General features: G+C 41.2%; 1 protein-coding gene across 1 annotated transcript in view; it reads left to right on the top strand.

The window, feature by feature from the left end:
• Positions 1 to 26,853, top strand: part of LOC134358662 (deleted in malignant brain tumors 1 protein-like) — an 85,737-nt gene that overhangs the window by 12,017 nt on the left and 46,867 nt on the right. Inside the window, exons 6-16 of the mRNA XM_063071116.1 lie at positions 6,093 to 6,104; positions 7,617 to 7,739; positions 9,073 to 9,099; positions 10,914 to 10,940; positions 13,532 to 13,654; positions 14,983 to 15,009; positions 16,824 to 16,850; positions 19,453 to 19,575; positions 21,194 to 21,217; positions 23,040 to 23,066; positions 25,669 to 25,791. Coding sequence (XP_062927186.1) covers positions 6,093 to 6,104; positions 7,617 to 7,739; positions 9,073 to 9,099; positions 10,914 to 10,940; positions 13,532 to 13,654; positions 14,983 to 15,009; positions 16,824 to 16,850; positions 19,453 to 19,575; positions 21,194 to 21,217; positions 23,040 to 23,066; positions 25,669 to 25,791 — 663 coding nt within the window. The remainder of the gene's footprint in view (positions 1 to 6,092; positions 6,105 to 7,616; positions 7,740 to 9,072; positions 9,100 to 10,913; positions 10,941 to 13,531; positions 13,655 to 14,982; positions 15,010 to 16,823; positions 16,851 to 19,452; positions 19,576 to 21,193; positions 21,218 to 23,039; positions 23,067 to 25,668; positions 25,792 to 26,853) is intronic.

The following is a 26,853-nucleotide window of genomic DNA, read 5'->3' as shown; positions in this document are numbered from 1 at the left end:
AAAAGGTCATTCGGAAGGAAAAGATGAATTATGAAAGAAAGCTTGTGACTAATATCAAAGAAGATACTAAAAGCTTTTTTAAGTATATAAAGGGTAGAAGAGAGTCGAAGGTAGATATAGGATCAATACAAAATGTCGCTGGAGATATTGTAATGAGAGATGCAGAAATGGCAGAAGAACTGAATGCGTATTTTGTATCAGTCTTCACAGTGTTAGGACGTCTGCAGTATACCGAACATTCAAGAGTGTCAGGGAAGTGAAGTTTGTGCAGTGAAAATTACGACTGAGAAGGTGGTCAGGAAGCTTAATGATCTGAGGGTGGATAATTCTCCTGGACCTGATGGATTGCACCCAGAGGTTCTGAAGGAAGTAGCTGGAGAGATTGCGGAGGCATTACCAATGATCTTTCAAGAATCGGATGACTGGAAAATTACAAACGTTATTCCTTTATTTAAGAAGGGTGGGAGGCAGCAGAAAGGAAACTATAGACCTGTTAGCCTGACATCAGTAGTTGGGAAGTTCTTAGAATCGATTGCTAGGGATGAGATTACGGAGTACCTGGAAGCACATGATAAGATAGGCCAAAGCCAGCATGGTTTCCTGAAAGGAAAATCCTGCCTGACAAACCTACTGCAATTCTTTGAGAAATTTACAAGCAGAGTAGACAAAGGAGATATTGTAGGCGTGGTCTACTTGGATTTTCAGAAGGCCTTTGACAAAGTGCCGCACATGAGGCTGCTTAGCAAGACAAGAACCCATGGAATTATGGGGAAGTTACTAGAGTGGGTGCAGCATTGGCTGGTCTGCAGAAAACAGAGTGTGGGAATAAAGGGATCCTATTCTGGCTCGCTGCTGGTTACCAGTGGAGTTCCACAGGGTTTGGTGTTGGGACCGCTGCTTTTTACGATGCATGTCAATGACTTAGATTATGGTATTAATGGATTTGTGGCTTAATTTGCTGATGATACAAAGATAGGTGGAGGAGTAGGTATTGCTGAGGAAACAGAGAGACTTAGATAGTTTAGGGGAATGGGTAAAGAAGTGACAAATGAAATACCATTTTGGAAAGAGTATGGTCATGCACTTCGGTGGAAGAAATAAATGGGCAAATTATTATTTAGATGGGGAGAGAACTCAAACTGCAAAGGTGCAAAGAGACTTGGGAGCCCTTGTGCAAGATACACTAAAGGTTAACCTCCAGGTTGAGTCGGTTGTGAAGAGGCAAATGAAATGTTGGCATTGATTTCTAGAGGTATAGAATATAAGCACAGGGATGTGATGTTGAGGCTCTATAAGGCACTTGTGAGATCATACTTGGAGTATTGTGTATAGTTTTGGGCTGCTTATTTTAGAAAGGATATACCGACATTAGAGAGGATTCAAAGAAGATTCACAAGAATGATTCCAGGAATGAAGGGGATACTGTATTAGGAACATCTGGCAGCTCTTGGGCTATATTCCCTGGAGTTCAGGAGAATGAAGGGGGATCTCAAAGAAACATTTCAAATGACGAAAGGCCTGAACAGATTAGATATGGCAAAGTTATTTCCCATGGTAGGGGATTCTAGGACAAGAGGGCATGACTTCAGGATTTAAGGGCATCCATCTAGAACTGAGATGCACAGAAATTACTTTAGTCAGAGGGTGGTAAATTTGTTGCCACAAGCGGCTGTAGAGGCCAAGTCATTGGGTGTATTTAAGGCAGAGATAGATAGGTTCTTGATTAGCTAGGGCATCAAAGGGTATGGGGTGAAAGCAGGGGAGTAGGGATGACTGGAAGAATTGGATCAGCTCATGATTGAATGACAGAGGAGATTCGATAGGCCAAATAGCCTACTTCTGCTCCAATATCTTATGGTCTTAAGGTCTTATGATAGACAACACCAACAAGGCGGACAAACAACCAACAAACAGGGCAAATACAAAAGAGAAATAGGAACAATAATAATAATTTTAGAAATCAATTGATATTCATATTGGCTATCTTCAAGCAATCAATTTTATTTCCTAAAGATTTTCTACACTGTGTAAAATCTTAGAACAATTCCATAGTAAATGAGTGTGTTGTTGATTATATTTTTTGATACATTTCCTCTGAGGATTAGAACTTTATCCAATACTTGCTGTAAGATTGAAATTAGACTCACTGTCCTGTACATACCTGGCTGTTTTTATGCTACCTATATTGGATAAAGGTACTACATTTATTGTCCTCTTCACTTCTGTTTCCTATTCTGTGAACAGAAGGGTAGTGAAATTTATTTTCAGTATTCTCTCTTGATTCCAATTGTAGCCTGGGAACATCTCATCACGCCAAGGTTGATTCTCTAAATGCCTATAGATCCTATCTCTAAGAATTGATAGGATGCAGAAGTGGGCTGAGAAGTGTCAGATGGATATCAACCCGGAGAAGTGTGAGGTGGTACACTTTGGAAGGACAAACTCCAAGGCAGAGTACAAAGTAAATGGCAGGATACTTGGTAGTGTGGAGGAGCAGAGGAATCTCGGCGTACATGTCCACAGATCCCTGAAAGTTGCCTCACAGGTGGATAGGGTAGTTAAGAAAGCATATGGGGTGTTAGCTTTCATAAGTTGAGGGATAGAGTTTAAGAGTCGCGATGTAATGATGCAGCTCTATAAAACTCTGGTTAGGCCACACTTGAAGTATTGTGTCCAGTTCTGGTCACCTTACTATAGGAAGGATGTGGAAGCATTGGAAAGGGTACAGAGGAGAATTACCAGAATGCTGCCTGGTTTAGAAAGTATGCATTATGATCAGAGATTAAGGGAGCTAGGACTTTACTCTTTGGAGAGAAGGAGGATGAGAGGAGACATGATAGAGGTGTACAAGATAATAAGAGGAATAGATAGAGTGGATAGCCAGCGCCTCTTCCCCAGGGCACCACTGCTCAATACAAGAGGACATGGCTTTAAGGTAAGGGGTGGGAAATTCAAGGGGGATATTAGAGGAAGGTTTTTTACTCAGAGAGTGGTTGGTGCGTAGAATGCACTGCCTGAGTCAGTGGTGGAGGCAGATACACTAGTGAAGTTTAAGAGACTACTAGACAGGTATATTGAGGAATTTAAGTTGGGGGGTTATATGGGAGGCAGGGTCTGAGGGTTGGCACAACATTGTGGTCCGAAGGGCCTGTACTGTGCTGTACTATTCTATGTTCTATGTTCTATCAATGTCTCTCTGCAATCTTCGATAATCCTCTACACTATCTACAACACCACCAACCTTTGTGTCGCCTGCAAACTTGCCAACCCACCCTTCTACCCCCACATCCAGGTCATTAATAAAAATCACGAAAAGCAGAGGTCCCAGAACAGTGGGACACCACTAGTCACAGTCCTCCAATCTGAATGTACTCCCTCCACCACCACCCTCTGCCTTCTGCAGGCAAGCCAATTCTGAATCCACCTGACCAAACTTCCCTGGATCCCATGCCTTCTGGCTTTCTGAATAAGCCTACCGTGTGGAACCTTGTTAAATGCCTTGCTAAAATCCATACAGATCACATCCACTGCACTACCCTCATCTATATGCATTGTCACCTCTTCAAAGAACTCTATCAGGCTTGTTAGACACGATCTGCCCTTCACAAAGCCATGCTGACTGTCCCTGATCAGATCATGATTCTCTAAATGCCCATAGATCCTATCTCTAAGAATCTTTTCCAATAGCTTTCCCACCACAGACATAAGGCTCACTGGTTTATAATTATCCGGACTATCCCTACTACCTCTTTTGAACATGGGGACAACATTCGCCTCCCTCCAATCCTCTTGTACCATTCCCGTGGACAAGGAGGACATAAAGATGCTAGCCAGAGGCTCAGCAATCTCTTCCCTTGCCTCGTGGAGCAGCCTGGGGAATATTACGTCAGGCCCCGGGGACTTATCCATCCTACTGTATTTTAACAACTCCAACACCTCCTCTCCCTTAATATCAACATGCTCCAGAACATCAACCTCACTCATAATGTCCTCACCATCCTCAAGTTCCCTCTCATTGCTGAATACCGAAGAGACGTATTCATTGAGGACCTCGCTCACTTCCACAGCCGCCAGGCACATCTTCCCACCTTTATCTCTAATCAGTCCTACCTTAACACCTGTCATCCTTTTTTTCTTCTTCACATAATTGAAGAATGCCTTGGGGTTTTCCTCTACCCTACTCGCCAAGGCCTTCTCATGCCCCCTTCTTGCTCTTCTCAGCCCCTTCTTAAGCTCCTTTCTTGCTCTCTATATTCCTCAATAGACCCATCTGATCCTTGCTTCCTAAACCTCATGTTTGCTGCCTTCTTCCACCTGACTAGGTTTTCCACCTCACTTGTCACCCATGGTTCCTTCACCCTACCATTCTTTATCTTCCTCACCGAGACAAATTTATCCCTATCATCCTGCAAGAGATCTCTAAACATCGACCACATTTCCCTGCAAAAACATCATCCCAATTCACACCCGCAAGTTCTAGTCTTATAGCCTCATAATTTGCCCTTCCCCTATTAAAAATTTTCCTGTCCTCTCTGATTCTATCCTTTTCCATGATAATACTAAAGGCCAGGGAGCGGTGGTCACTGTCCCCTAGATGCTCACCTACTGAGAGATCTGTGACCTGACCCGGTTCATTACCTAGTAGTAGATCTAGTGTGGCATTCCCCCTAGTCGGCCTGTCCACATACTGTGACAGGAATCCGTCCTGGACACACTTAACAAAGTCTGCCCTATCTAAACCCTTGGAACTAATCAGGTGCCAATCAATATTGGGGAAGTTAAAGTCACCCATGATAACAACCCTGTTATTTTTGCACCTTTCCAAAATCTGCCTCCCAATCTGCTCCTCTGTATCTCTACTGCTACCAGGGGGCCTATAGAATATCCCCAATAGAGTAACTTCTCCCTTCCTGTTCCTAACTTCCTGCCCCGGCACTCCTTCTCTGCCACCTGTCTCACACCTCTCCTGCAGCACTCCACCCTCACCATTGTCAATATCCTTTGCTCCCACCATATTTACAAACTTGTTTTCTGCTCCACATGGAGAGACACAGTTCTCTGCTAAAGTCTTAGTCATCCTTCACTTCTTATGTGTGAATAAGACTTTTGCACAGTACTGTATATCTATTTGGATTTAAAATCGTCAATACTCCCGAGGATCAACATCAATTAAGACAAGATATTTTGCTTCCATCTCAATTATCTTAGACAGATATCTCTTTAGTTATTGGATGCTGTGTGATATTTTACAAAATGTAATGCAGTAACCTATTTGGGCAACCTTGAAAGCGGCTTCACCCAAGGGAAAAGGACAGAAGGTTGATATGTAAAACTCCCATCTAAATCTGATTTGCAAACATATTAATATTCCTCATCATTACCAGATCATCCTCCTAGTATTCCCAATCTAAAGATGCAAGGGGAGCAATCGAAGGACTGTAACTATTGGAGTTGTCTCCCATCAGTATTTCTCAACAATATGTAGGTGTGGCAATGAGAGTTAGCTTTGCTACAGGCACCAATCTGTGAGAATGGATCCAAAAAAATGAATTAAAGAAATGGTCTTTACCCAACATTATAATGAACAGCACAGCTACTAGGGTCAGTCTGGATTCCTGAAATAATGAGCACTGAGTAATCATTAAATAATTTGATTATATGTGATTTACATAATTGAAAATGCAGACAGTACTCATTTAGACTTGTGAAGCAATGATGCAGGATAGATGGAAACCAAGAGTGTAGAATAAGCGAAATAATCAAGGAAAATGGTGAGATTTAGAAAATGTCAGAAAAGGAGGTATAATTCACTTTTACACTGAGGAACTGAGGCAAAAGTTGAAATATCTTTCAAGATTAGATTGAATGTGTGGAAGAGGAATTGAAGGAATTTGGAAACAGGAAGTGTTAATGTAATTAGAACTTTTGATGTCTGTGTAGACAAATTTGACCTTGATGTTGACATTTTGGTGAGCAATAAAACGTTAAATCTTCAATAGTTTGCACACTTTAATAGATACCCTGTCAAAAATTGTTTATTATTGTGTATGGTAATTATGTTTTCTAATTTTAATCTTTTTCCTTCTTTACAGAACCAATAACAGGTAACTAATTTCAAATGCTATGCATCTTTACCTAAAACTATAGATATTTCTGCAAAAAGTCAATGTACATGATGATTTATGACTGGGTCCAGTAATTCCTACAAAGGGGATATGCATGTCTTCACCAAATAAGTGTTTTCATTTCTGACACTTAAATGTTCATGAAAACTTAACAATAAAAACACTATATTAAACAAACCAACACAGTTTATCAATATAGATCTATGGCAGTCCGGAAGATACAGTGATCCAATAACCTGTACTGAAGCAACAAACGACAACAGGTGATTGAAGATGATTGGACACTTTTTTGAATAAACTCTTGCAGTCCATTCACACCTTCTGATCAAAAACTTATTCTTCTGCATACTTACCACAAGTGGCCTCATTTTTGTTGATTATTGCAGAGACGGATAACATTGGGCTCCAGCAAGAGCTCTGGACAAATAAGGTTTAAAAAATGAGATTTTCAGATTTGATTCTATTATAATCAGCTTATCTAAAGCACACTGATCTTGCCAAGTTGTTATAATTGGAGGTGCCCAGTTTGCAAATGAAAGAAAATTAAATAAGTCTGCTCTGGCCAATTGCCAAAGACAGCCAATAACTGTTCCTGCTACAATTAATAAAGCGTTCAGGGAGCAGACAGTCAAGCAAGTGAACAAATGGCCAGAGACACAAGCGACTGTAGATGCTGAAGTTTGAATCACCAAACAATCTTCTGGAGGAACTCAACTGGTTGAGCATCATCTGAGGATGAAAAGGAGTTTTCCTCCAGCTGATCATCTGTTGCTCCAAAGACAGCTTCCTTCAGTAGTGACACAATCAAAATGCTGGAGGACGTCAGCAGGTCAGGCAGCATCTGTGGAGGGAAATAAACAGTTTGCTTTTCGGGCAAGGACCCTTCTTCAGGACTGGAAAGGAACGGGGCAGATACCAGAATAAAGGTGGTGGAGGGTAGGAATACAAGCAGGCAGTGATAGGTGAGACCAGGTGAGGGGGAACCCTCCATCAGTGAGATTCTCCAGCATTGTATTTATTTAGAGGTACAGTGTGTAGCACGCCCTTCTGGCCCAACACAGACCCCCTCTGAATCAGCTCTAGCCTGATCAGAGAGCAATTTACAATAACCACTTAGCTTACCAGATGGTATATCTTTGGATTGTGGGACGAAACTGCTCCACTATCTTCTCAATATATACAGCATCTCTTGTGAATCCCTTCAATATGCACATTTCCGTGTAACAGATGGATATTAGCTGCACTGCTCATTTGTACATTAATTTCTTTCCAGAAATTTTGAACAAAGTTTGGAGATTGAACAGAAAGAGACAATTCTGACTTTATTATTTTGAGAGGGGCACCGAGAAAGAATAGGGGGAACAGGCATTAAAACATCCTTAGAGAAAATATGGATCATCTGTAAAGAGATAACACCTTTATTGCCTTTAATTGAAAATTGTGAAGTTTCAAAACTCAATTAATAGTAACTTGTCATTTACTGGATCACAGGAGACGGTTCCTGCCGATACAACTGTGGGAGATATTCATATGGTTGCTCCTGTGATTACAACTGTCGTTACTATGGCAACTGTTGTATGGATTTCTGTGACTACTGCGCCTACATGGATTATGGTAAAGATACATTTATAACGCAAACTAATATTTAAATATACGCTCAACTTAGAATATTTGTTTCCAAAAGGGACTCCAATTTATTAAAGAGAATCATTTGGAAAGTTGTTACATGAAAGCAGTTTGGCTTGGGCCAGACGATATGAGAGAGCAGTGTATAATGTGATCTTTAGCATCGAGATTTCTCTCCTGTATATCAAATACAGGATGGAAACAAGCCATTTGGTCCAGTTGGCCCATGCGGAATAAAACATTTAATCCAGTCCCATTTGCCTGCATATAGTCTGTATCTGTACATTCTAAACTGTTCCTGTCCATGTGTGTGTCCAAATGCCTCATAAACGAGATACACAATGCATATAACTGTGGTTCTGAACAGGTTTTTTTGTAGTTTATTGTACTTGAGAATATTTACAGCAAGCTTTTGACTTCTCGAGTGAATGCTGATGCACTGGTTTACAATGATTTTCAGACCATGGGACTCCTTAACTAATATTGATTGGATGTAAATTTTATTTTATCTTTACTGACATACAGAGTGGAGTACTTCCTTCCGGCCCTTTAAGTCGTGCTACCCAGAAATACTCCAGATTAATCCTAGTATAATCACGGGACAATTTACAATGACCAATTAACCTACCATCCGGTTTTTATTATAATGTGGGAGGAGACCAGAGCACCTGGAAGAAACCCACACGGGGAGAATGTACAGATTACTTACTGGCTCCAGAAGGAATTGTACCCAGGTCACTGGTACTGTATAAGCATTGTGGTAACAAGAACGCTACCATGTCACCCCGTCCTCGCTTTCTCTCCACCACCATGAGAATGTAATTGCTCACTTAAGGCAATGCAAAAATTCTGGGTGATGTGTGAAATTGGGGCTGTGTATGTAGCAGAGTAAGGGGTGGAGATTTGTACACTGGGTTTGACATTTTGGTCTTGAGAATATGTGGGAGCTCTGTATAATGTGATTGTTAGCATAGAGACGCAAACAACAGGAATTCTGCAGATGCTGGAAATTCAAGCAACACACATCAAAGTTGCTGGTGAGTGCAGCAGGCCAGGCAGCATCTCTAGGAAGAGGTACAGTCGACGTTTCAGGACCTGACGAAGGGTCTCAGCCTGAAACGTCGACTGTACCTCTTCCTAGAGATGCTGCCTGGCCTGCTGCGTTCACCAGCAACTTTGATGTGTGTTGTTAGCATAGAGATTTTGCTGGATGTTCCATCTGCACTTGCTGAACTTTATTGTTTCAATTCTGTCACATATTCAATTAATTCAGAAAAAGCAGTGAATACAGCAAGTAATTCAATCTTTGTCTGACCTCTAGGATACTGTGGTGTTCCACCTACAGAAGGTCAGTGATATTTTAAGTCGATTTTCTTATAAAATTATTAGTCTATTCATGTAGGTATTTTTTAGAGATCAATTGATATTCGTATTGGCTATCTTCAAGAAATAATTTTTATTTCCTAAATATTTTCTACACTGCCTAAAATCTTAGAACTGTTCTATATTAAATTAGTGTGTTGATTATACTTTTTTGATGCATTTCATCTGAGGATTAGAACTTTATCCAATACTTGATGTAAGATTGAAATTAGACTCACTGTCCTGTAAATACCTGTTTTTTTTCGTGCTACCTATTTTGGATAAAGATACCATGTTTATTGTCCTCTTTACTTCTGCTTCCTGTTCAAAAAGTTGTGAAATTTTCCGTTGTAGATCCAGCAGTCTTCTCTCTTGATTCCGATTACAGTCTGGGAATATCTCAGCTAGCCAAGGGGATATATGTATTTTTAAGTCGGCGAACACATCTTATACCTCCTCCTTTAAAATAGCTATCTATTTTCAAATATCACTGTACTTATCAATGAGTTCTCCAATGAACGTCTTCCTCTCTCGTACGTACAAAGGCAACATATTTATTATGCCTTCATCTTGATCTTCCAGCTCAATGCACAGATTCCACATTGGTCTCCAATTGACCTTCAATGACCTATTTCTTGAGAATCATTTCAAGCAATTTGTTGCCACTTACAAAAAAGATGCTCATCCTGTGGGCTTCAAAGCAAGAATGTGACAAAGGCTTTATTTCCAGCAGTTTATGAGGTTATGTCCAGATTCCAATTACAGAATGACAAGGTTCACTAATGAAGTTCAACGTTCAAAGTACTCTTATTATCAGAGTATGTATACTATAGAGAACCTTGAGATTCATCTCCTTACAGGCAGCCACAAAACAAAGAAACCCACTAGAATGCACTAACAAAGAAAACCGTCAAACACCCATGGTGCAAAAAAAAATCAAATGGTGCAAACAGTAAAAATAAACAAATGATATTCAGAACTGAAGTTCACAAAAGTTCACAATCACAGAGCCAGTCATGACTGTAGAAAATGCAGTCCCTTTTCTCATGTTAATTGAGATGAAATGTTATATTTTACAATATTACCCTTCAGCTGATCAAATTCAAAGTGCTATATGTAATTAGCAGTGAATCACTAGTACACCATGACATTGTCAGAGGAGTTATGGAAGAGTGCAAGCAAACTATTAAAAAGATGGTGTAGGTCCACTTTCCAAAAGTTCCCACGCCATCATCTTTAGAAACATGATTTACAAATTGCACCTGTGGAGATTCAGTCCCCATGAATTACCTGTTGTCCTTCTCTTTTCAGGACATAATGAACAGACAATTTACTATAAAAACTAGTCAGCTTTACAGCTAGCACTGGAGAAAAGAGAAGTCGTTGTTAATTTTGTACAAAGACAAATCAAGTCCATTTTTCATGTGAAATAGTAACACTTACCTTGCACTGACCTGACAGTGAGAGCTGCTGAGTACCACAAGCACATCAATAATTATTATCAATTATGATTGTAATCAAGTATTACAAGCACGTCAATTATTAGATACAACATTCACAGCTAAGGAGCTGAATTGACCAACTGACACACACAGACTGTGGCATCACCTTCTTACACTTCCTAGGGATGCAGAGATCAGACTGGCAGTCTTCCATCTTCAATATACACATTCCCAATGAATGGATATTTCCTCGCCCGGCCATTTCTACTGTATTTCTTTCCTATTAAGAAAGTTTGATAAATGTTTGAGGCTTCAACAGAAATAAATGATTCTGCCTTTATTTATATTATTTTTACAGTGTCAACGCTGATATGGGAGACAACAGGTAATAAACAATTTTTGAGAATATATTGATCCTCCTTAAAACATATAATATCTTTACATCAAAATTGTAGATTTCAAATTTCAAAATCAAAATCTCAGAAGATACAGTGATCCAATAGTTTGTTCTGAAGCATGAGTAAATTTTTTGGATAAACTTCTGTAGCCCTTTCATATCTACTGATCAAAAACTTAATCTTTTGGATAATTAACACAAGTGGCCTCCTGAAATCAAATACTTATGGAAACATTTTTGTTTATTACTGTGGAGCAGGGTAACATTGGCCCCATTGAGCGCTCTGGAAAAGTAGGATTTAGAAAATAAGATTCTCAGATTTGATTCTGTTATAATCAGCTCATTTCAAGCACACAGAGTTTGTCAAGTTGTTAGAATTGGAAGTGCCCAGTATGGAAAGTAAAGCAAATTCAATAACAAAACGAATTCTGCAGATGCTGGAAATTCAAGCAACACACATCAAAGTTGCTGGTGAACGCAGCAGGCCAGGCAGCATCTCTAGGAAGAGGTGCAGTCGACGTTTCAGGCCGAGGCCCTTCGTCAGGACTAACTGAAGGAAGAATTAGTAAGAGATTTGAAAGTGGGAGGGAGAGGGGGAGATCCAAAATGATAGGAGAAGACAGGAGGGGAAGGATGGAGCCAAGAGCTGGACAGGTGATTGGCAAAGGGGATACGAGAGGATCATGGGACAGGAGGTCCGGGGAGAAAGACGGGGGGGGGAACCCAGAGGATTGGCAAGGGGTATAGTCAGAGGGACAGAGGGAGAAAAAGGAGAGAGAGAAAGAATGTGTGTATATAAATAAATACGGGATGGGGTACGAGGGGGAGGTGGGGCATTAGCGGAAGTTAGAGAACACCTACGCTCTGTCCGCCAGAGAAAGCAGCATCTCCCAGTGGCCACACATTTTAATTCCACGTCCCATTCCCATTCTGACATGTCTATCCACGGCCTCCTCTACTGTAAAGATGAAGCCACACTCAGGTTGGAGGAACAACTCCTTATATTCCGTTTGGGTAGCCTCCAACCTGACGGCATGAACATTGACTTCTCTAACTTCTGCTAATGCCCCACCTCCCCTTCGTACCCCATCCATTATTTATTTATATACACACATTCTTTCTCTCACTCTCCTTTTTCTCCCTCTGTCCCTCTGACTATACCCCTTTCCCATCCTCTGGGTCCCCCCCCCGCCCGTCTTTCTCCCCGGACCTCCTGTCCCATGATCCTCTCATATCCCCTTTGCCAATCACCTTTCCAGCTCTTGGCTCCATCCCTCCCCCTCCTGTCTTCTCCTATCATTTTGGATCTCCCCCTCCCCCTCCCACTTTCAAATCTCTTACTAACTCTTCCTTCAGTTAGTCCTGACGAAGGATCTCGGCCTGAAACGTCGACTGTACCTCTTCCTAGAGATGCTGCCTGACCTGCTGCATTCACCAGCAACTTTGATGTAAATTCAATAAATTGGTTCTGGCTGATTGCCAAACATAGCCAATAACTGTTCCTGTTACAATCAACAAAGTGTTCATGAAGCAGGCATTCAAGCAGATGGACAAGTGTCCGGAGACACAAGAAACTGCAGATGCTGGAGTCTAAAACACCAAACCTCTGCTGGAGGAACTCAGCTGGTCGAGCAGCATCTGAGGATGGAACGGAATTTTCCTCCAGCAGATCGTTTGTTGCTCCAAAGACGGCTTCCTTCAGTAGTAACACACACACGTCAACAGGTCAGGCCGCATCTATGGACGGAAATAAACTATTGACTTTTTAGGCTGAGACCCTTCATCAGGACTGGAAAGGAAGGGGGCTGATACCAGAATAAAGGTGGTGGAGGGGAGGAATACAAGCAGGCAGTGATAGGTGAGACCAGGTGAGGGGGACCCTCCACTGATGCTGTCTGACCTGCTGAGATTGTGCAGCAGTTTATTTATTTAGAGATACCGTGTGGAGTAGGCCCTTTTGGCCCATCGAGCTGCACAGCCCCAATTCTACCCTGGTCTAATCATGCGACAATATACAATGACCAACTAACCTGCTAAGTGGTACGTCTTTGGATTCTGGGAGGGAACTGGAGCGCCCAGAGAAAACCCATGCATTCCACAGGAGGGATGTACTGACACCCTGCAGAGGATGCTGGAATTAAACTTCAAACTCAAATGCACACTGTAATACCATCATGCAAACACTGCACTATTCTCTCAAAGTATCCAGGATCTGCAAAAGCTCTTGTGGATACACACATGTTCAATACACACATGTCCAATGTAACAGATGGATTATTGGCTGTCCTGGTCTTTTCTACATTAGTTTCTTTCCTTAATGTACTAGTCATTTTACTTCAGTTTCTTAACTTTATGCTGTTCTGAAATTTTGAACAAAGTTAGGTGATTGAACAGAGACAAACAATACTGTCTTTATTATTTTGAGATGTGCACTGAGAAGGAAATTAGGGAACAGGTATTAAAACAACCCTTGTAAACAAATGGCTCGACAATAAAAAGATAAAACTTCATTACATTTATTTGAAAATTGTTAAGTTTCAAACCTCATTTATTGCACATTTTCATTTACTGAACCACAGCATATGGTTCCTGCCGATACAACTGTGGGGGATATTCATCTGATTGCTCCTGTGATTACAACTGTCGTTACAATGGCAACTGTTGTATGGATTTCTGTGACTACTGCGCCTACATGGATTACGGTAAAGATGCATTTGTCAGGCAAAGTAATATCTAAATATATGCTCAATTTAAAATATTTCTTTCCTGTAGGCTCTCCAATTTATTGAAAGGAATTAGTTGGAAGATTTTAACATGAACACAGTTTGGCTTGGGCCAGAGGATACGAGAGAGCAGTGTATAATGTGATCTTTAGCATCGAGATTTCTCTCCTGTACATCAAATACAGGATGAAAACAAGCCATTTGGTCCAATTGGCCCATGCGGAATAAAACATTTAATCCAGTCCCATTTGCCTGCATATAGTCTGTATCACTCTGAACTGTTCCTGTCCATGTGTGTGTCCAAATGCCTCATAAACGAGATATACAATGAATATAACTGTGGTTCTGAACAGGTTTTTTTGTAGTTTATTGTACTTGAGAATATTTACAGCAAGCTTTTGACTTCTCGAGTGAATGCTGATGCACTGGTTTACAATGATTTTCAGACCATGGGACTCCTTAACTAATATTGATTGGATATAAATTTTATTTTATCTTTATTGACATACAGAGTGGAGTAGTTCCTTCCGGCCCTTTAAGTCTTGCTACCCAGAAATACTCCAGATTAATCCTAGTATAATCACGGGACAATTTACAATGACCAATTAACCTACCATCCGGTTGTTATTATAATGTGGGAGGAGACCAGAGCACCTGGAAGAAACCCACGCGGGGAGAATGTACAGATTACTTACTGGCTCCAGAAGGAATTGTACCCAGGTCACTGGTACTATATAAGCATTGTGGTAACAAGAACGCTACCATGTCACCCCGTCCTCGCTTTCTCTCCACCACCATGAGAATGTAATTGCTCACTTAAGGCAATGCAAAAATTCTGGGTGATGTGTGAAATTGGGGCTGTGTATGTAGCAGAGTAAGGGGTGGAGATTTGTACACTGGGTTTGACATTTTGGTCTTGAGAATATGTGGGAGCTCTGTATAATGTGATTGTTAGCATAGAGACGCAAACAACAGGAATTCTGCAGATGCTGGAAATTCAAGCAACACACATCAAAGTTGCTGGTGAGTGCAGCAGGCCAGGCAGCATCTCTAGGAAGAGGTACAGTCGACGTTTCAGGACCTGACGAAGGGTCTCGGCCTGAAACGTCGACTGTACCTCTTCCTAGAGATGCTGCCTGGCCTGCTGCATTCACCAGCAACTTTGATGTGTGTTGTTAGCATAGAGATTTTGCTGGATGTTCCATCTGCACTTGCTGAACTTTATTGTTTCAATTCTGTCACATATTCAATTAATTCAGAAAAAGCAGTGAATACAGCAAGTAATTCAATCTTTGTCTGACCTCTAGGATACTGTGGTGTTCCACCTACAGAAGGTCAGTGATATTTTAAGTCGATTTTCTTATAAAATTATTAGTCTATTCATGTAGGTATTTTTTAGAGATCAATTGATATTCGTATTGGCTATCTTCAAGAAATAATTTTTATTTCCTAAATATTTTCTACACTGCCTAAAATCTTAGAACTGTTCTATATTAAATTAGTGTGTTGATTATACCTTTTTGATGCATTTCATCTGAGGATTAGAACTTTATCCAATACTTGATGTAAGATTGAAATTAGACTCACTGTCCTGTAAATACCTGTTTTTTTTCGTGCTACCTATTTTGGATAAAGATACCATGTTTATTGTCCTCTTTACTTCTGCTTCCTGTTCAAAAAGTTGTGAAATTTTCCGTTGTAGATCCAGCAGTCTTCTCTCTTGATTCCGATTACAGTCTGGGAATATCTCAGCTAGCCAAGGGGATATATGTATTTTTAAGTCGGCGAACACATCTTATACCTCCTCCTTTAAAATAGCTATCTATTTTCAAATATCACTGTACTTATCAATGAGTTCTCCAATGAACGTCTTCCTCTCTCGTACGTACAAAGGCAACATATTTATTATGCCTTCATCTTGATCTTCCAGCTCAATGCACAGATTCCACATTGGTCTCCAATTGACCTTCAATGACCTATTTCTTGAGAATCATTTCAAGCAATTTGTTGCCACTTACAAAAAAGATGCTCATCCTGTGGGCTTCAAAGCAAGAATGTGACAAAGGCTTTATTTCCAGCAGTTTATGAGGTTATGTCCAGATTCCAATTACAGAATGACAAGGTTCACTAATGAAGTTCAACGTTCAAAGTACTCTTATTATCAGAGTATGTATACTATAGAGAACCTTGAGATTCATCTCCTTACAGGCAGCCACAAAACAAAGAAACCCACTAGAATGCACTAACAAAGAAAACCGTCAAACACCCATGGTGCAAAAAAAAATCAAATGGTGCAAACAGTAAAAATAAACAAATGATATTCAGAACTGAAGTTCACAAAAGTTCACAATCACAGAGCCAGTCATGACTGTAGAAAATGCAGTCCCTTTTCTCATGTTAATTGAGATGAAATGTTATATTTTACAATATTACCCTTCAGCTGATCAAATTCAAAGTGCTATATGTAATTAGCAGTGAATCACTAGTACACCATGACATTGTCAGAGGAGTTATGGAAGAGTGCAAGCAAACTATTAAAAAGATGGTGTAGGTCCACTTTCCAAAAGTTCCCACGCCATCATCTTTAGAAACATGATTTACAAATTGCACCTGTGGAGATTCAGTCCCCATGAATTACCTGTTGTCCTTCTCTTTTCAGGACATAACAAACAGACAATTTACTATAAAAACTAGTCAGCTTTACAGCTAGCACTGGAGAAAAGAGAAGTCATTGTTAATTTTGTACAAAGACAAATCAAGTCCATTTTTCATGTGAAATAGTAACACTTACCTTGCACTGACCTGACAGTGAGAGCTGCTGAGTACCACAAGCACATCAATAATTATTATCAATTATGATTGTAATCAAGTATTACAAGCACGTCAATTATTAGATACAACATTCACAGCTAAGGAGCTGAATTGACCAACTGACACACACAGACTGTGGCATCACCTTCTTACACTTCCTAGGGATGCAGAGATCAGACTGGCAGTCTTCCATCTGCAATATACACATTCCCAATGAATGGATATTTCCTCGCCCGGCCATTTCTACTGTATTTCTTTCCTATTAAGAAAGTTTGATAAATGTTTGAGGCTTCAACAGAAATAAATGATTCTGCCTTTATTTATATTATTTTTACAGTGTCAACGCTGATATGGGAGACAACAGGTAATAAACAATTTTTGAGAATATATTGATCCTCCTTAAAACATATAATATCTTTACATCAAAATTGTAGATTTCAAATTTCAAAATCAAAATCTCAGAAGATACAGTGATCCAATAGTTTGTTCTGAAGCATGAGTAAATTTTTTGGATAAACTTCTGTAGCCCTTTCATATCTACTGATCAAAAACTTAATCTTTTGGATAATTAACACAAGTGGCCTCCTGAAATCAAATACTTATGGAAACATTTTTGTTTATTACTGTGGAGCAGGGTAACATTGGCCCCATTGAGCGCTCTGGAAAAGTAGGATTTAGAAAATAAGATTCTCAGATTTGATTCTGTTATAATCAGCTCATTTCAAGCACACAGAGTTTGTCAAGTTGTTAGAATTGGAAGTGCCCAGTATGGAAAGTAAAGTAAATTCAATAACAAAACGAATTCTGCAGATGCTGGAAATTCAAGCAACACACATCAAAGTTGCTGGTGAACGCAGCAGGCCAGGCAGCATCTCTAGGAAGAGGTGCAGTCGACGTTTCAGGCCGAGGCCCTTCGTCAGGATTAACTGAATGGAAGAGTTAGTAAGAGATTTGAAAGTGGGAGGGGGAGGGCGAGATCCAAAATGATGGGAGAAGACAGGAGGGGAAGGATGGAGCCAAGAGCTGGACAGGTGATTGGCAAAGGGGATACGAGAGGATCATGGGACAGGAAGTCCGGTGAGAAAGACAGTGGGGGGGAGAACCCAGAGGATGGGCAAGGGGTATAGTCAGAGGGACAGAGGGAGAAAAAGGAGAGAGAGAAAGAATGTGTGTATATAAATAAATACGGGATGGGGTACGAGGGGGCGGGGGGGCATTAGCGGAAGTTAGAGGACACCTACGCTCTGTCCGCCAGAGAAAGCAGGATCTCCCAGTGGCCACACATTTTAATTCCACGTCCCATTCCTATTCTGACATGTCTATCCACGGCCTCCTCTACTGTAAAGATGAAGCCACACTCAGGTTGGAGGAAGAACACCTTATATTCTGTCTGGGTAGCCTCCAACCTGATGGCATGGACATTGACTTCTCTAACTTCTGCTAATGCCCCACCTCCCCTTCGTACCCCATCCGTTATTTATTTATATACACACATTCTTTCTCTCACTCTCCTTTTTCTCCCTCTGTCCCTCTGACTATACCCCTTTCCCATCCTCTGGGTTCCCCCCCCCCCCGCCCACCGAGTTTCTTCCCGGACCTCCTGTCCCATGATCCTCTCATATCCCCTTTGCCAATCACCTGTCCAGCTCTTGGCTCCATCCCTCCCCCTCCTGTCTTCTCCTCTCATTTTGGATCTCCCCCTCCCCCTCCCCCTTTCAAATCTCTTACTAACTCTTCCTTCAGTTAGTCCTGACGAAGGATCTCGGCCTGAAACATTGACTGTACCACTTCCTAGAGATGCTGCCTGACCTGCTGCGTTCACCAGCAACTTTGATGTAAATTCAATAAATTGGTTCTGGCTGATTGCCAAACATAGCCAATAACTGTTCCTGTTACAATCAACAAAGTGTTCATGAAGCAGGCATTCAAGCAGATGGACAAGTGTCCGGAGACACAAGAAACTGCAGATGCTGGAGTCTAAAACCCCTAACCTCTGCTAGAGGAACTCAGCTGGTCGAGCAGCATCTGAGGATGGAACAGAATTTTCCTCCAGCAGATCGTTTGTTGCTTCAAAGACGGCTTCCTTTAGTAGTAGCACACACACGTCAACAGGTCAGGCCGCATCTATGGACGGAAATAAACTATTGACTTTTTAGGCTGAGACCCTTCATCAGGACTGGAAAGGAAGGGGGCTGATACCAGAATAAAGGTGGTGGAGGGGAGGAATACAAGCAGGCAGTGATAGGTGAGACCAGGTGAGGGGGACCCTCCATTGATGCTGCCTGACCTGCTGAGATTGTGCAGCAGTTTATTTATTTAGAGATACCGTGTGGAGTAGGCCCTTTTGGCCCATCGAGCTGCACAGCCCCAATTCTACCCTGGTCTAATCATGCGACAATATACAATGACCAACTAACCTGCTAAGTGGTACGTCTTTGGTTTCTGGGAGGGAACTGGAGCGCCCAGAGAAAACCCATGCATTCCACAGGAGGGATGTACTGACACCCTACAGAGGATGCTGGAATTAAACTTCAAACTCAAATGCACACTGTAATACCATCATGCAAACACTGCACTATTCTCTCAAAGTATCCAGGATCTGCAAAAGCTCTTGTGGATACACACATGTTCAATACACACATGTCCAATGTAACAGATGGATTATTGGCTGTCCTGGTCTTTTCTACATTAGTTTCTTTCCTTAATGTACTAGTCATTTTACTTCAGTTTCTTAACTTTATGCTGTTCTGAAATTTTGAACAAAGTTAGGTGATTGAACAGAGACAAACAATACTGTCTTTATTATTTTGAGATGTGTACTGAGAAGGAAATTAGGGAACAGGTACTAAAACAACTCTTGGAAACAAATGGCTCGACGATAAAAAGATAAAACTTCATTATATTTATTTGAAAATCGTTAAGTTTCAAACCTCATTTATTGCAAATTTTCATTTACTGAACCACAGCATATGGTTCCTGCCGATACAACTGTGGGGGATATTCATCTGATTGCTCCTGTAATTACAACTGTCGTTACAATGGCAACTGTTGTATGGATTTCTGTGACTACTGCGCCTACATGGATTACGGTAAAGATGCATTTGTCAGGCAAAGTAATATCTAAATATATGCTCAATTTAAAATATTTCTTTCCTGTAGGCTCTCCAATTTATTGAAAGGAATTAGTTGGAAGATTTTAACATGAACACAGTTTGGCTTGGGCCAGAGGATACGAGAGAGCAGTGTATAATGTGATCTTTAGCATTCAGATTTCTCTCCTGTACATCAAATACAGGATGAAAACAGGCCATTTGGTCCAATTGGCCCATTCAGAATAAAACATTTAATCCAGTCCCCTTTGCCTGCATATAGTCTGTATCGCTCTGAACCATTCCTGTCCGTGTGTGTCCAAGTGCCACATAAACGTGATATGCAATGCATGTAACTGTGGTTCTGAACAGGTTTTTTTGTAGTTATTGTACCTGAGTGTTGGTGCGTGGCCAAGTGGTTAAGGTGTCGGTCTAGTGATCTGAAGGTCGCTAGTTTGAGCCTCAGCTGAGACAGCATGTTGTGTCCTCGAGCAAGGCGCTTAACCACACATTGCTCTGCGACGACACCAGTGCCAAGCTGTATTGGCTCTTGTGTCCATCCCTTGGACAACATCGGTGGCATGGAGAGGGGAGACTTGCAGCATGGGCAACTGCCGGTCTTCCATACAGCCTTGCCCAGGCCTGCGCCCTGGAAACCTTCCAAGGTGCAAATCCATGGTCTCACGAGATTAACAGATGCCTATTGTTCCTGAGAATATTTACAGCAAGCTCCTGATTCCTCGATGATGCACTGGTTTACAATGACTTTCAGACCATGAGACTCCTTAACTAATATTGATTGGATATAAATTTTATTTTATTTTTATTGACATATGGTGTGGAGTAGTTCTTTCCAGCCCCTTGAGCTGCCTACAAATACCCCAGGTTAATCCTGGTACAATCACGGGACAATTTACAAGGACCAATTAACCTACCATCTGGGATGTCCTTGAAGGTGGGAGGAAACCAGAGCACACAGACAAAACCCACACAGAGAGAACTTACAAATTCACTACCGGCAACAGTGGGAATTGAACCCAGGTCGCTGGTACTGTAAAAGCATTGTGCTAACCATTATGCTACCGTGCCACCCCGCCTTCTGTTTCTCTCCGCTTCCATGAGAATGTAATTGCCTCACTTAAAGGCAATACAAAAATTCTGGGGTTCGTGTGAAATTGGGACTGTGTATGCAGCAGAGTGAGGGGTGGTGACTTGTACACTGGGTTTGACATTTTGGTCTTGAGAATATGTGGGAGCTCTGCATAATGTGATTGTTAGCATAGAGACATAAACAACAGGAATTCCGCAGATGCTAGAAATTCAAGCAACACACATCAAAGTTGCTGGTGAATGCAGCAGGCCAGGCAGCATCTCTAGGAAGAGGTACAGTCAACGTTTCAGGACGAGACCGTTCGTCAGAACTGTATCTCTTCCTAGAGATGCTGCCTGGCCTGCTGTGTTCACCAGCAACTTTCATATGTGTTGTTAGCATAGAGATTTTGCTGGATGTTCCATCTGCACTTGCTGAACTTTATTGTTTCAATTCCGTCACATATTCAATTAATTCAGAAAAAGCAGTGAATAAAGCAAGTAACTTAATCTTTGTCTTTACCTCTAGGATACTGTGGTGTTTCAACTGCAGGTTAGTGATATTTTAAGTCAATTTTCTTATAAAATTATTAGTCTATTCATGTGGGGATTTTTTAGAAATCAATTGATACTCTTATTAGATATCTTCAAGCATTCATTTTTAATTTCCTAAATATTTTCTGCACTGCCTAAAATCTTAGAACAAGTCCATAGTAAGTTAGTGTGTTGTTGATTATACTTTTTTGATGCATTTCATCAGAGGATTAGAACTTTATCCAATACTTGATGTAAGATTGAAATTAGACTCACTGTCCTGTAAATACCTGTTTTTCTTTCATGCTACCTATTTTGGATAAGGATACCATGATTATTGTCTTCTTTACTCCTGCTTCCTGTTTGAAAAGTTGTGAAATTTTCCGTTGTAGATCCAGCAGTCTTCTCTCTTGATTCCGATTACAGTCTGGTAATATCTCATCTAGCTAAGGGGATTTATGTATTTTTAAGTCAGCGAACACATCTTATACCTCCTCCTTTAAAATAGCTATCTATTTTCAAATATCACTGTACTCATCAATGAGTTCTCCAATGAACGTCTTTCTCTCTCGTACGTACAAAGGCAACATATTTATTATGCCTTCATCTTGATCCTCCAGCTCAATGCACAGATTCCACATTGGTCTCCAATTGACCCTCAATGACCTATTTCTTGAGAATCATTTCAGGCAATTTGTTGCCACTTACAAAAAAGATGCTCATCCTGTGGGTTTCAAAGCAAGAATGTGACAAAGGCTTTACTTCCAGCAGCTTATGAGGTTATGTCCAGATTCCAATTACAGAATGACAAGGTTCACTGATGAAGTTCAACGTTCAAAGTACTCTTATTATCAGAGTATGTATACTATAGAGAACCTTGAGATTCATCTCTTTACAGGCAGCCACAAAACAAAGAAACCCACTAGAACCCATGAACAAAGAAAACCGTCAAACACCCATGGTGCAATAAAAATCAAATGGTGCAAACAGTAAAAATAAACAAATGACATTCAGAACTGAAGTTCACAAAAGTGAGTTCACCATCACAGAGCCAGTCATGACTGTAGAAAATGCAGTCCCTTTCCTCATGTGTATTGAGATGAAATGTTATATTTTAAAATATTACTCTTCAGCTGATCAAATTCAAAGTGCTATATGTAATTAGCAGTGAATCACTAGTACACCATGACATTGTCAGAGGAGTTATGGAAGAGTGCAAGCAAACTATTAAAAAGGTGGTGTAGGTCCACTTTCCAAAAGTTCCCACGCCATCATCTTTAGAAACATGATTTACAAATTGCACCTGTGGAGATTCAGTCCCCATGAATTACCTGTCGTCCTTCTCTTTTCAGGACATAACAAACAGACAATTTACTATAAAAACTAGTCAGCTTTACAGCTAGCACTGGAGAAAAGAGAAGTCGTTGTTAATTTTGTACAAAGACAAATCAAGTCCATTTTTCATGTGAAATAGTAACACTTACCTTGCACTGACCTGACAGTGAGAGCTGCTGAGTACCACAAGCACATCAATAATTATTATCAATTATGATTGTAATCAAGTATTACAAGCACGTCAATTATTAGATACAGCATTCAAAGCTAAGGAGCTGCATTAACCAACTGACACACACAGACTGTGGCATCTCCTTCTTACACTTCCTAGGGATGCAGAGATCAGACTGGCAGTCTTCCATCTTCAATATACACATTCCCAATGAATGGATATTTCCTCGCCCGGCCATTTCTACTGTATTTCTTTCCTATTAAGAAAGTTTGATAAATGTTTGAGGCTTCAACAGAAATAAATGATTCTGCCTTTATTTATATTATTTTTACAGTGTCAACGCCAATATGGGAGACAACAGGTAATAAACAATTTTTTGAGAATATATTGATCCTCCTTAAAACATATAATATCTTTACATCAAAATTGTAGATTTCAAATTTCAAAATCAAAATCTCAGAAGATACAGTGATCCAATAGTTTGTTCTGAAGCATGAGTAAATTTTTTGGATAAACTTCTGTAGCCCTTTCATATCTACTGATCAAAAACTTAATCTTTTGGATAATTAACACAAGTGGCCTCCTGAAATCAAATACTTATGGAAACATTTTTGTTTATTACTGTGGAGCAGGGTAACATTGGCCCCATTGAGCGCTCTGGAAAAGTAGGATTTAGAAAATGAGATTCTCAGATTTGATTCTGTTATAATCAGCTCATCTCAAGCACACAGAGTTTGTCAAGTTGTTAGAATTGGACGTGCCCAGTATGGAAAGTAAAGTAAATTCAATAACAAAACGAATTCTGCAGATGCTGGAAATTCAAGCAACACACATCAAAGTTGCTGGTGAACGCAGCAGGCCAGGCAGCATCTCTAGGAAGAGGTGCAGTCGACGTTTCAAGCCGAGGCCCTTCGTCAGGATTAACTGAATGGAAGAGTTAGTAAGAGATTTGAAAGTGGGAGGGGGAGGGCGAGATCCAAAATGATGGGAGAAGACAGGAGGGGAAGGATGGAGCCAAGAGCTGGACAGGTGATTGGCAAAGGGGATACGAGAGGATCATGGGACAGGAAGTCCGGTGAGAAAGACAGTGGGGGGGAGAACCCAGAGGATGGGCAAGGGGTATAGTCAGAGGGACAGAGGGAGAAAAAGGAGAGAGAGAAAGAATGTGTGTATATAAATAAATACGGGATGGGGTACGAGGGGGAGGTGGGGCATTAGCGGAAGTTAGAGGACACCTACGCTCTGTCCGCCAGAGAAAGCAGGATCTCCCAGTGGCCACACATTTTAATTCCACGTCCCATTCCTATTCTGACATGTCTATCCACGGCCTCCTCTACTGTAAAGATGAAGCCACACTCAGGTTGGAGGAAGAACACCTTATATTCTGTCTGGGTAGCCTCCAACCTGATGGCATGGACATTGACTTCTCTAACTTCTGCTAATGCCCCACCTCCCCTTCGTACCCCATCCGTTATTTATTTATATACACACATTCTTTCTCTCACTCTCCTTTTTCTCCCTCTGTCCCTCTGACTATACCCCTTTCCCATCCTCTGGGTTCCCCCCCCCCCGCCCACCGAGTTTCTTCCCGGACCTCCTGTCCCATGATCCTCTCATATCCCCTTTGCCAATCACCTGTCCAGCTCTTGGCTCCATCCCTCCCCCTCCTGTCTTCTCCTCTCATTTTGGATCTCCCCCTCCCCCTCCCCCTTTCAAATCTCTTACTAACTCTTCCTTCAGTTAGTCCTGACGAAGGATCTCGGCCTGAAACATTGACTGTACCACTTCCTAGAGATGCTGCCTGACCTGCTGCGTTCACCAGCAACTTTGATGTAAATTCAATAAATTGGTTCTGGCTGATTGCCAAACATAGCCAATAACTGTTCCTGTTACAATCAACAAAGTGTTCATGAAGCAGGCATTCAAGCAGATGGACAAGTGTCCGGAGACACAAGAAACTGCAGATGCTGGAGTCTAAAACCCCTAACCTCTGCTAGAGGAACTCAGCTGGTCGAGCAGCATCTGAGGATGGAACAGAATTTTCCTCCAGCAGATCGTTTGTTGCTTCAAAGACGGCTTCCTTTAGTAGTAGCACACACACGTCAACAGGTCAGGCCGCATCTATGGACGGAAATAAACTATTGACTTTTTAGGCTGAGACCCTTCATCAGGACTGGAAAGGAAGGGGGCTGATACCAGAATAAAGGTGGTGGAGGGGAGGAATACAAGCAGGCAGTGATAGGTGAGACCAGGTGAGGGGGACCCTCCATTGATGCTGCCTGACCTGCTGAGATTGTGCAGCAGTTTATTTATTTAGAGATACCGTGTGGAGTAGGCCCTTTTGGCCCATCGAGCTGCACAGCCCCAATTCTACCCTGGTCTAATCATGCGACAATATACAATGACCAACTAACCTGCTAAGTGGTACGTCTTTGGTTTCTGGGAGGGAACTGGAGCGCCCAGAGAAAACCCATGCATTCCACAGGAGGGATGTACTGACACCCTACAGAGGATGCTGGAATTAAACTTCAAACTCAAATGCACACTGTAATACCATCATGCAAACACTGCACTATTCTCTCAAAGTATCCAGGATCTGCAAAAGCTCTTGTGGATACACACATGTTCAATACACACATGTCCAATGTAACAGATGGATTATTGGCTGTCCTGGTCTTTTCTACATTAGTTTCTTTCCTTAATGTACTAGTCATTTTACTTCAGTTTCTTAACTTTATGCTGTTCTGAAATTTTGAACAAAGTTAGGTGATTGAACAGAGACAAACAATACTGTCTTTATTATTTTGAGATGTGTACTGAGAAGGAAATTAGGGAACAGGTACTAAAACAACTCTTGGAAACAAATGGCTCGACGATAAAAAGATAAAACTTCATTATATTTATTTGAAAATCGTTAAGTTTCAAACCTCATTTATTGCAAATTTTCATTTACTGAACCACAGCATATGGTTCCTGCCGATACAACTGTGGGGGATATTCATCTGATTGCTCCTGTAATTACAACTGTCGTTACAATGGCAACTGTTGTATGGATTTCTGTGACTACTGCGCCTACATGGATTACGGTAAAGATGCATTTGTCAGGCAAAGTAATATCTAAATATATGCTCAATTTAAAATATTTCTTTCCTGTAGGCTCTCCAATTTATTGAAAGGAATTAGTTGGAAGATTTTAACATGAACACAGTTTGGCTTGGGCCAGAGGATACGAGAGAGCAGTGTATAATGTGATCTTTAGCATTCAGATTTCTCTCCTGTACATCAAATACAGGATGAAAACAGGCCATTTGGTCCAATTGGCCCATTCAGAATAAAACATTTAATCCAGTCCCCTTTGCCTGCATATAGTCTGTATCGCTCTGAACCATTCCTGTCCGTGTGTGTCCAAGTGCCACATAAACGTGATATGCAATGCATGTAACTGTGGTTCTGAACAGGTTTTTTTGTAGTTATTGTACCTGAGTGTTGGTGCGTGGCCAAGTGGTTAAGGTGTCGGTCTAGTGATCTGAAGGTCGCTAGTTTGAGCCTCAGCTGAGACAGCATGTTGTGTCCTCGAGCAAGGCGCTTAACCACACATTGCTCTGCGACGACACCAGTGCCAAGCTGTATTGGCTCTTGTGTCCATCCCTTGGACAACATCGGTGGCATGGAGAGGGGAGACTTGCAGCATGGGCAACTGCCGGTCTTCCATACAGCCTTGCCCAGGCCTGCGCCCTGGAAACCTTCCAAGGTGCAAATCCATGGTCTCACGAGATTAACAGATGCCTATTGTTCCTGAGAATATTTACAGCAAGCTCCTGATTCCTCGATGATGCACTGGTTTACAATGACTTTCAGACCATGAGACTCCTTAACTAATATTGATTGGATATAAATTTTATTTTATTTTTATTGACATATGGTGTGGAGTAGTTCTTTCCAGCCCCTTGAGCTGCCTACAAATACCCCAGGTTAATCCTGGTACAATCACGGGACAATTTACAAGGACCAATTAACCTACCATCTGGGATGTCCTTGAAGGTGGGAGGAAACCAGAGCACACAGACAAAACCCACACAGAGAGAACTTACAAATTCACTACCGGCAACAGTGGGAATTGAACCCAGGTCGCTGGTACTGTAAAAGCA

This window comes from Mobula hypostoma, chromosome 19, assembly GCF_963921235.1.
Source record: "Mobula hypostoma chromosome 19, sMobHyp1.1, whole genome shotgun sequence".
In the NCBI taxonomy this organism is placed as follows: Eukaryota; Metazoa; Chordata; class Chondrichthyes; order Myliobatiformes; family Myliobatidae; genus Mobula; species Mobula hypostoma.
The sequence above is the reverse complement of the archived record's forward strand: the minus strand, read 5'-3'. Positions and strand labels throughout refer to the sequence as shown.